General features: G+C 46.7%; 1 protein-coding gene across 1 annotated transcript; it reads right to left on the bottom strand.

The window, feature by feature from the left end:
• Positions 1-7009: 7009 nt before the first annotated feature.
• On the bottom strand, positions 7010-8855 carry GH1 (growth hormone 1). Its single transcript, XM_054572989.1, has 5 exons — positions 8814-8855; positions 8177-8386; positions 7874-7981; positions 7505-7645; positions 7010-7213 (listed from the first exon to the last, which is right to left on the bottom strand). Exons 1-5 carry the CDS (start codon positions 8853-8855, stop codon positions 7010-7012), a joined length of 705 nt encoding a protein of 234 aa, XP_054428964.1.
• Positions 8856-11252: the final 2397 nt, after the last annotated feature.

Consider the following 11252-nt stretch of genomic DNA (forward strand, 5'->3'; position numbering starts at 1 on the left):
ACAGAAACGACTCTTTGGTTGAAGGTGACCTCTATTACTGGGGTCTTCTAAGGGAGGAAGGGGGTAGAGGAGAAAGGAAGAGACATCCTCTCTGTTATGAAGTCCCACAAAACGTGCTAAGGCTCCATGTCCCTTGTGTCCAGTCCATCCACAAGCTGCACTCCTCCAAGTGCACTGTAGTCTCCAGGAATTTCGGTCTCAGTGGGGCCTCTGCTCCTTGCTGTGTGAGTAATCAGTCCACTCGGATTCAGAAAAGAAGATCCTGTCTGGGCCTCATCATCCCCATCATCACTGCCCTTTGCTCCCAAATATCGGACTGAAGAGACAGAAGTGTCTCAGAAATGCAACTCATTTCTTGTGGTTTCCTCATAACTAAGTGGGAAACAATTTCTTAGTCCAGGGACAGGACTTTGAAGGGAGTAAGTACCAAACAAAGGGGTAGGAATCAGAACCCTTTTCCCGTAGACACACTCCTCTGCTCCCCTAACCTGGGGTTCTGGAGTGCTGCCTCCCAGACCCAAGCTTGTTAGACTACAGCTCACTAACCATCTATTTTGTGCCTTGGAGGAGAACAAAAATCATAAGACATCCCACTTGGGGTTTTACCCAGCCCACTGTCCTGTCCCTGATGTGGAAGTTCTTCCATGAAATTGGCCTCATAGATTAAGGGCTCCAAACACCTCTGAATTTCTTTTCAGAATCCATTATAAAGTAATCATCTGTGAGTTCATATTTAACATATACTTTTTTTTTTTACCTATACAGTATAGAGTTCCAGTGTTTATTCCCCCTTTTCATAAATAAATGTGTATTTTCATGTTTGCAAACTATTTCCTTTAAGTCTTTGGAGGGCTTCTCCTGTGACAATGTTCACCGTATGATTTTGTGATTCAGCTTCCTTCTCTGGTCTTGGAAAGAGAAGACATTGAGAATCATAAAACCAGATCTTTTCTCCCAAATCAGTCACGTGGGTCACTGAAATGTTGGGTGATGGTAAAAGCCACATGATTGCACTTCAAGTACAATTTCTAAGACTGTCAAGTTGGTAGCATATACAACCAGCCAGGGCAGGTGGTGCATTAGCTCAGGGCAGCAGCCTGTCGGACTTACCCTCAAAACTAAAGTTCAGACTTCCAGATAGAGAGACGTCCACAGCCTTTCACACAGAAAGAACACAGCATCAGGCATCAAAGTGAACAAATTCATTCTTCACAAACCTTTCCAGAGTCTGGGGTATGGATTAGGTATTAACACTTTGGCTTCAACTCATACCAGGCAGTGAGGATACAAAGGTGAACAAAATACTCTCTCTGCCTTCTACAAGCTTACAGTCTCTGGGGGAAGCGGGAGCAAGTCAGCAGGAAATTACAGTTGTGTCTTAACTCCTATGACTGGGAAAGCAAAGGGGGTACAAGAATTTAGGACCAAGGCAGGATTCTTGGGAGGAGATGGGAAATACCTTGATTTTGCAAAACAGCATGCCCCCCAAAATGACCTTTTCAACTTCAATTTTCCACTATAGTAGCGACTGCTCTCTCATAATGTGAGTAATGTAAATTATTCACTTTTTTTGAATTGAGCACTTGGGGAAATCAGTTAGGAAGCAGGTTTAGGAGAAAAGAGCATAGAGCTGTCTAATCCAGGAAGCTCCAGCCACTTCGGTGTCTTGGGATCAGCTGCCTCAAGCCTGGACTTACTTCGGCCTTCAAACCCCACTTAATGACCCTGGTGCCCTGAAGCGCAGTGACTCCGAAACAGGAGGGAGGAAGGGGGTTGTTTGAACTTCCTGGTTCCATCTTGGAGAAAACCTGAAGGCTGAGTCTGCCCCGCCTTTGCTTCTCACTGCCACATGGTGTCGCTGTTGACAGTGTCTGACGCAGTTCACTAAACCTTGAGGCTCTACAGCGCCAAGTTCGGGGTCCGCTGCCGCGCCTCTTTCAGGAGTTTGATGCACTTCCTTGGGGCGTGGTCCAGGTAGAGGTGACTCCTTGCACGGGTTTCCAGGGCTACAGTTTCCAGAGCTCAGTACTTTGGATTAGCTGTCCAGCAAGGCTCTTCACATTTGGGTAGCCACCTTCCTCTCGTAGACTTGGGACTTGGTTCCCCTTGCCCTCCCCAGAGATCCACACAACCACGCAGGAGGTGCCCGTTTCTAGTCAGTTCTTAAAGCACAAAGGGTTTCATTATGTCTCTTTTCTAAAATAACAGAGCTAGTCTCTGTCCAACCGTCTATGGGTAGCTCTCTTGTCTCCGGGGGCCCCACTCCCTAAAATGTTTGGATTATATATATATTTTTCTGAACCATAGGGAATCAGCTCACACTTAACTGTGGCTACCCTGATTATCTTCAAGGGAAGAGAGTTACTTTCCAAAAGTTTATTCTCTTAAAACAGTCAAGGTAACTTTCTGGTGTCTTTCTTTTTAAACCTGAAGAGGAAAAAAGCTAAATCTTCAGTGGGGTTTCTTACTATAAGGATAATAGTATTTACCTATTACAGAATTATAGTTGGAAAGAAATGACATAGTACTTGTAAAAACACGCTGTATACGCATGTTCGCAAGTATTTGTTTCCATTGTTACACCAATAATGCTGGTAGTAATCATATCATAATTATAATAAACTCAAAGCAAAACCATGGCAACCATTGAAGGCCATCAAAAGTCATATATTGCAGACATCTCCTTTCTCTTTCCCATTGTGCTCTCCCTTCCTCCTTTTCTATTCCTCTTTTTTCCTCTGCTTTCCTCCTTTTTTGTTCCCTAAGATTTAGGACTACTTGTAGGATGACCAGTTGTTCCAGTTTGCATTGAGATGAAGAGTTCATTGACATGGGATATCCCAGAGCTAAAACTGGGAAAGTCTTGTGCAAACTGGGATGAGTTGGTGACTGTAAGAGTAAGTGGGTAAGTAGGGTGGGTGCAGGAAGGGGAAAGGGTCATTTCTGCCCTCGAGTGTGTATAAAGGGACAAAACTCACTGCATGTGTTCAGCAATGCTGAAAGAAGAAATTCAGAAGCGGTCATTTAGGTTAAATTGAAAAAATTACAAATGGAAAAATACAATAAAGGTTAAATTTAAAAAATTTTAAAACTACATGGAATGTATTACAGAGTTGTACACCTGAAACCTATATAATTTTATTAACCAATCTCATCCCAATAAATACAATAAAAAGTTTAAAAATGTTTGAGCAAAGAAATTGAAAAAGTAAAATAAAAAATAAAAGATTACATGGAGTTGGAAAAACATTATTTCAGGCCTCTAGAATTACTTGAACTCTGCCTATTGAATTTTCTTATGCAAATCTTGCTAATTTCACCCTTGGAAAGACTTTTCATTTTCTTTTATTGATTGGTTGATTTTAGAAAGAGGAAGGGAGAGAAAGAAACCAATTTGTTGTTATGCATAAGTGGACAACAAATCAATATTCCTCTCCCCTTCTCTAAATTAAAAAAGAAAAAAATACTTAAAAATTTAAAAAATGTGTAATAAAATAAACATAACATAATATTTACCCTCTTAAACGTTCTAAGTGTATATATAGCTCAATAATGTGAAGCACATTCACACTGCTGTGCAACCAATCTCCAGAACCCTTTTCATCTTGTAAAACTGAAACTCTGAAGCCACTAAATAACTCCCTGTTCCCCCTGACCCCAGCCTCTGGTAACCACCATTCTACTTTCTGTCTCCGAATTTAACTACTCTACGTACCTGATATGAGAGGAATCATATCATATTTACCTATTTGTTACTGGCTTATTAGAACATTTTTGAATGACTGGTTAGAATTAGAAACAGAAAGAGCCACAACTGGCCCAGGTCTCACAACTCCTTTTGCTCCTCCCTTCTTTTTTTCAATACAATAGCTGTGACACGTGTAAGCTCATCTTTGTGGTCCTGAGGTCAGTGGCTCTCAACCTGGTTTGCACTTTAGACTCACCCGGGGAGTTTTTAAAAACACTCTTGCCTGGACTATGCCTGGGTAGCTCATTTGGTTAGAGCATTGTCCAGATATGCCAAGGTTGCCTTGGATCTCTGATCAGGGCACATACAAGAATCAACCAGTGAATGCATAAAATAAGTGGAACAAACAAATCGATGCACATCTCCCCCTCCACCCCCGCCATCCCCCGCTTCTCTAAAATCAATCTTAAAAATAAAAAAACAAAAACAAAAAAACACCACTCTTGCCTGGATCCCTCCCCAGATCAATTAAATCAGAATCGCAGGGAGTGGAGGCTATCGCCAGAGTTGTTTAGAAAACATCCCAGGCCTTTCTAATTTGCAGTGGAGATTGCCATTTACTGCCCAGTTGAAGAGCTGAAAAGCACAATAACATTTGTTAAAGAATTTAGAGTAGATGGTCTTTAAGGTCTTTTTAAATTCTAAAATTTTGCAAAAACAACTAGCATCTTTGAAATTCTTAACCAGCAGGGGTAGAGTTGATTAAGCTTTCAGCGGAAGAAACTGAGCGGATACTCTCTGGATTGTGGCTCCCCCTGCAGTTGACTGCTGTCATGACACCTTAGAATCCTCTCAACCCGTAGCTATAACATCCCTTCCTCTAGGCATCACTTTGCTGCCACATTCACTCAATGAATACTTAAGATGGCTCATGTTTCCTTTTAAAACACTTATCCAAGCCAAGACATAATTGTATATGTGTGCTAATTTCATGAACTTCTAAAGACTGTGAGATTCCCAAATAATTCTAAGGTCAAATGAAGGATATTACAGGGAAATTGATTTCTGCTTAATGTAAGAAATACTTGTCTGAAACCAGAGAGATTTAGTAGAGTGAGTTGCCTTGTGAAATGGTGATTGCCCTTATGCTAGTGCTGCACAAGTGATCACCATCTGCAAGGGATGCTATAGAATAAGATTCCTAAATTAGAAGGAATTAGGATGATTTATGAGGCCCTTCTACCTCCAAAATGCTGAGGTTTTAAAGTCAGACAATAAAAGCATGATCTAAAGCAGATGAATGGTTTCTGAGCCAAGAAATGAAGCTCTGGGACTCTGATTATTTCAATTTTCAACCACTCCCCAAAGGCTTACATTACTAACTATAAAATACTGAAAATAAATACCAGTAACTCCAGCTTTAAAGAAAATGAATTATAGTACATAAACAAATCTGAACTTTTCATGAAGATTAATTAGGAGGGTGAGTATTTGCATTGTAAAAGAATTACTGATTTTGTAAAATCATATTTGGATAATAGACTTACTTCAAGCATGTAAGTATTAATTTACTAGTTACTTAGCCAAGGTGTTTGGGTGCCTTTTAAGTTCATTTAGAAATTTTTTAAAATTTGGAAAAATGGAATATGATTTAATAACAAGTATTTAAACATTCTATCAGAAAACATGGAATACCCCAAAAGTCAATGCAAAAACAGCTGCAATTTCTTGAGTGCTGTAATGTGTCAACCCCTTTAGAAACATCAACTCATTTAATCCTCACATATGCCTTGTAAGGCAATTTATTATAATCTCCATCCTGTAGGTGAGGAAACTGGGTCTCAGGGAAGTAAAATAATCTATTCACGAGCATAAATTAAATCTCAGTCTTTTGGATTCTTTCCCTCATACCAAGTTATCTGGATCCACTGCTCTTTGAACAAATTCCTCGCTGACTGCTTGAAGATCAATGTAATGCATATGGCTTAATTTTTTCCCTTAAAATATTTTCTTCCTTCCTTCCTTCCTTCCTTCCTTCCTTCCTTCCTTCCTTCCTTCCTTCCTTCCTTCCTTCCTTCCTTTCTTTCTCTTTCTCTCCCTCTCTCTCTCCCTTCCTTCCTTCCTTCCTGCCTTCCTGCCTTCCTTCCTTCCTGCCTTCCTTCCTTCCGCGAGTAAAGGAGGGACAAAGAGAGGGAGAGAAACATCAGTACGTGGTTGCCTCTCACGCACCCCCCTACTGAGGATCTGGCCTGTAACCCAGGCATGTGCCCTGACTGGGAATAGAATGAACGACCCTTTGGTTTGCCGGCGGGAGCTCAGTCCACTGAGCCACATCAGCGAGGGCAAAATATTTTCAATATAAATTAATTGTCACTGTTTAAAAATTAGATTTCACATTAAGATCTGGATGTCCTGTCTGTTTTGAAGACTCAGAGGGTCTGGCAGCCCTCCTCCTGCAGTCCTGACTGAATGACAAGGCTGGGTGGACACCTTAGCAAGGGCCTGAGTTCTTTGGGTTGCTCTGGTCCCCTTCCCCTCCATGTTGTATCCTTCACAAGGAAGCTGAGTCAGTTGTGACTTATCTCTTCATATCCAGCCCTCATTACTTAATTATCCACCTGGCACCTCTTGATGCCGAATTTGCAACCCCCAATTTAGAATCTCTCTTCCCCATTTCTTGCCCCAATTGAGATCCCAAACATTCTGGTTCTGTTTGACCCAAAGTCATTTTTGCCTTGTTTCCATTTCCTAAGGATAGTGGGGCCTATGTGTATTCGTTCCCCTTAAAATTTCTGCACAAAAGTAATTCTATGATTTCTGTCATTGTTTTCCCACATGTTGGGGAGTTTTCCTTCTGTACCTCATAGCTGTCTTGCTTTCATTTTTTTCCCCCACACTTGAGGGCTAGGTTTGCGGTTGTGGTGCCGGGGTGGATGGCGGGAATGCCTCCAAGTACTGTATGGGGGTGGACCTGACCTGTGACTGCCCAGGAAGCTGGGGCCACGGACCTAAGGGGTGAACTCGCTGTGTAACAGAGAGGAGTGAATGAGTCAGCGTCTTTCTAACCCAGGAAGAACTGCTGGGTTTGTTGTCGTTCAGGGGCCTCGTTCTATTTAATAGACCCCACAGGATTCCTACAGGTTGTCCTCCCAACCTGCCCCTTGCCCCGTACACACTCCCCCTTCCCGTTCATAGTAGAATGACACATACTAAGAAATTATGATGCAACTTAATTTTATTAGGAAAGGACAGTGGACACTGGAGTGTCCCTTTCCAGGGTCAGGGGAGGCACTGGGAAGGGGTCACAGAGATGCCCAGCAGCTAGAAGGCACAGCTGCTTTCCATGAAGCGACGACACTTTGTGAACCGCAGGTATGTCTCAACCTTGTGCAGGTCTTTCTTGAAGCAGGAGAGCAGCCCGTAGTTCTTGAGCACTGTATCATCACTACGCAAGTTTGTGTCAAACTTGTCGTAGGTTGTTTGCCTGAGGATCAGCGCAGCCCGGGGACTGCCGTCTTCCAGCTCCTGCGAAAGGGAAGGAGGGAGAGAGACTCAGTCCTTGCTGGCTGCTCCCCCTGCCCCCTCCATGTCCCTCCCTCCCCTCCAGGACTTAGAGAAAGACACGGAGTGTTCAAGAGTGGAAAGGAGGAGTATGACTTCTCCCGGGTCAGGGCGGAGCTGCTACACGGAGAACGACAGTATCTCTCTTCTCCAGCCCATGTAAGTCCCCCACCCCTCAGCTAAGCCAGTGGGGCCTCTGGCCCCAAGGGAGGGCAGGCATGGCCCCTGGTTGGGCACCAACAACACCATCCCCACCCGCATCAGGACTTGGATGCCTTCCTCCAGGTCCCTCAGCTTCTCGTAGACGCGGTTCGAGGTGAAGACCCTGCTGAGGAACTGCACGGGCCCGAGCCAGGACTGGATGAGCAGCAGGGAGAAACGGAGCAGCTCCACGTCCTGCAGGGAAGGGTGTGTAGTGGGTACCGGGCAGCCCCGCCAACGGCGGCCTCTGCAGGTCTTCCCCCGCAGTCCCACCTCCCGCTGCTACCCTCCACCACCTTGGGGAGCAGGCAGACCAGGGCCCAGGGGGAGGCGCAGCTGCCCGGGCTCTGGTGCAGGGATGGGGCCACCTTCTTAGAAAGAGGGAGGCCTCTGTTCTTCAGCTGGGCCGTGGAGGCCACTCACAGATTTCTGCCGAGCCTCTTCCTTGCCCGTGGGGGCTGGAATGGTTTCCGAGAAGCAGAAGGCAGCCTGGATCGAATATCTCTGTCCCTCCGGGATATACGTGCGCTCCTGGCAGAAGGAACATTCGCCCAGGTCTAAGCCGGTGCGCAGTTCTCATCACTTTCTTCGGGACTTCCCTCAGTTTATACTTACCTGACAGCATCTTCACTTGGATAAAATCACCCTGAATTCACCAATTTTCTCCCCTTATGTCGGGGGCCCTTCCTGCCCCCCCACCCCCCACCAGCTTCCTGGGTTGCTTACAAACTCTCTGTAGGTGTCAGCAGCCAGTTGGTGCAGGTGCTGGGCCCGGAGCACAGCGTTGGCAAACAGGCTGGACAAGGACATGGTGGGGAAGGCGCCCACCTCGTGGGGCCAAGGCAGGCAGAGCAGGGCAAAAGCCAGGAGCACAGAGGTCCGAGGGCCTAGAGAGAGACACGGAGGCCGAGGGTGGGGCCCCAGAGGGCAGGCAGCCTAAGTCTCCAGCCAGCCCTTGCCCTGCCCCGGGGGCCTCCCTTTCCCCTCTCTGTCCCCCACAGTCTGAAAGCTTTTAAACTTGGCCACATGTCTGGCATGGATGTCTATGTTCACATTCAGAAGCCCCAAAGCCCAGGGTTAGTGCCCCCACCCATCTGCAGGGTGCCCTGTATTGCCCCTCAATACACAGCAAGCCCAGAGGGATTTTAGGGGTACCTACCTGCAGCCATCTCAGCTGGGCGAGCTGTCCACAGGTCCCTGAGCAGTTTGGGGAGCTGGGTCCTAGGATCCTGGAATTGATCCCTTGTGGACCCTTTTTATACCCTGGCCCCATCTCTCTCTCTCCCTCTGCCCCCACCTGTTTTCTCTATGTATTTATGTATAGGCCCGCTGACAGGGCCTCTGCTGATGGATAATTTAGAACCTCCTCCCACTCATCCTGTTCCTGCTCCTCTCCTGGGGTCATGTCCCCCAGGCTTGTTCCCCTCTCCATTGTCACCAGGCCTGTGAGGGTTGTACACACAGAGTCTCAACTAGGGAGACTACGCAGTCTGTATTCTTTTTAAGTGGAGGGGGTGGCAGAAGGGAATAGTCTGAGCCCAGGTGCATGCCGGCAGGATATCACTGTTCAGTTGTCCTCTGGGATGAGGAGGGCCCCTCTGGTTCCCCAAAGAGGGGCTGTGTCAGGATGGCTGTACCTTCAGAGCTGTGTCGACCCCTCCCTCGCTATATCCCTTTTCTCTTCCCTGTGCGGTTTCCCTCCACCCATCACAGAGAATATGTGTGTTGGGAAAGAGGATCAAGACAGCAATAGATTCTGGAGTTTCTGGGCACAGTTCAGCCCCAGAGTCTACCTTTGCCTCTCTCACCATCCCTCAGACCACCTCAACATCTGGCCCTTCCTCAGGCAGCTGGGTGCAGTGCTAGTTCTGACCACTAGAGGGCATTAGCCCCACACACTGCTCTCCCTTTCCCTGAACATTGGGGCTCCCCCGAGATGGGTGGGCAAAGACCAAAACTTTAGGTGTGGGTGCTCCTTTGGACCTGCACAGAGATACAGACTGAGAAGCAGAAATCCTGGGAACAGACAGGTGCCACAAGTGCTTCCTCCCCCAGCCCTGTTGCCATGAGAGAGTCTCAAAGTTGGAAGAGACCTTGAGAGTTTGAGTCTTGTCCCCAGGGCTGGAACTCAGGGTAGAGCACCCTGAAAGATGCTCTCTCCACTCATTGTAGTCTCCTTCCATTCTGTCTTCTCCTTTTAATATTTGTATAGAGCTTATTAGGTTGTGAAAAGCATGTCTACGCTTTCTCACACTTGACCCTCACAACCATCTTGTGAAGGAAGTATTATTATCACTGTTTCACAGAGGAAGAGACTGAGGTTCAGAGGGGTTGACTTGCATGAGCTACCTCAGCCAAGGCAGCAGATCTCCAAAGCCTTTTCCCGTGTTGCATCATCCCAAGCCCTTTCTCCCAAGCTGACTGGGCGGGCGTCATTTTATTTTAACTTCACGTCACTCTGAAAACAGCGATCCTTTCTTTAATCACAAGGGTCCCTTTGCCTCATTTTGTCCTCTCCTAAAGAACAGATTGTTGTCCCTCATTTCCCAGGTGAGGATGGCCCAGAGAACCAGAGTATGTGTTAGAGACCACACAGCAGGCAAGGCTAGGGATCGGGAAGATTAGCACTGCTGCTTTCCAGCCTCCTGGTGCCCAGGGTCCTGGCTATTTTGGCATCTGGATGTTACCAGCCCCCTGGGACAAGAGCAGGAAAGAAGACATCCTTCTTCATTTAGACCTTTTGCCCCTTGAGTCTAAGAACATTTAGCACTTGATCCTTTGGTAAAACAAACAAGCAAACCCTTCTAGAGGTGGTTGGTTATGGGGCTGGCAACCAGCATTGAAAAGTTACCCCCATGGTTACAGTGTGAGTACTTGTGCCTTGCCACCTCCCCTTTTTAGGACCAGAGGATAGAGCTCCCTTTTCTCCTGTAATTCCTGAACCAATGACCAGCCATGCCTTTGATTCGTTATCTGCTAGGGAGGACACTGGGGCCTGGGGGAGCTGTTCTCCAGGCAGGACTATTAGAGGAGCAGGATGGGGTTTCATCAAAGCTACAGGCTCTGAGGAAGGTAGGGACAACACTTTCTTCTCATTCTTCTGACTCCACCGAAAAAGAAGGAGCCAGGTGGGAAGTGGATGAGGATCTCTGAGCTCTTCACAGCCTTCTGCCTCCCCTGCTACTCCTCCCTCCTATGTTACTTGGGGGAAGGAGCTCTGATGTGTAACCTCTCATGACACTCTTCTAGCTAATGCTGGAGAGCTTGTGTGTGGACTGTGGACCATGGGAGAAAAGCAAGCCCCAGGCTTCCCCGAGGTGTGAGGATGTAAAGCTCAAGTTGGGGACTGCTTGAGGTATGGCTGAGGCTCCTCACCAAACAGGTTACTGCCAAGAACAGATGGGACTGGCCAGAGCAGGGAGTGTCTCCTCTCACCAAACCCACTTCTGCTGACCCCAGAACTAGGTTGACCCATGGGACTCTGGGGACCCTTGGGAATACTCCTTTTCCTAAAAGTCACCATGGTGGCACTATTGGACCCAAAGAGGAAAGAACTAAAAGGTGTGGGGTAGATGTTGGTGATCCTCTCCTCTGGTCTGGACCTCTTTAGAGCCTTTAGTGATGGTGACTATAGACATGATTCATTGTTAGTAGAAGGCAAACTTTGAATTAGACGGGATTTTCCTTCTAGTGTGGGAAGCCACCCTTTCTTGAAGCACCACCTGGGGCCAGACCCCTGGCTTCTCCAGGTTCAGAGACTGCCCCCAAATGACCTCTGCATGGTGGCCAGTGGGGAGAAGCT

Source organism: Pteronotus mesoamericanus, unplaced genomic scaffold (genome assembly GCF_021234165.1).
Source record: "Pteronotus mesoamericanus isolate MK-2021 breed Mesoamerican mustached bat unplaced genomic scaffold, CSHL_Meso_final contig_246, whole genome shotgun sequence".
Taxonomy (NCBI): domain Eukaryota; kingdom Metazoa; phylum Chordata; class Mammalia; order Chiroptera; family Mormoopidae; genus Pteronotus; species Pteronotus mesoamericanus.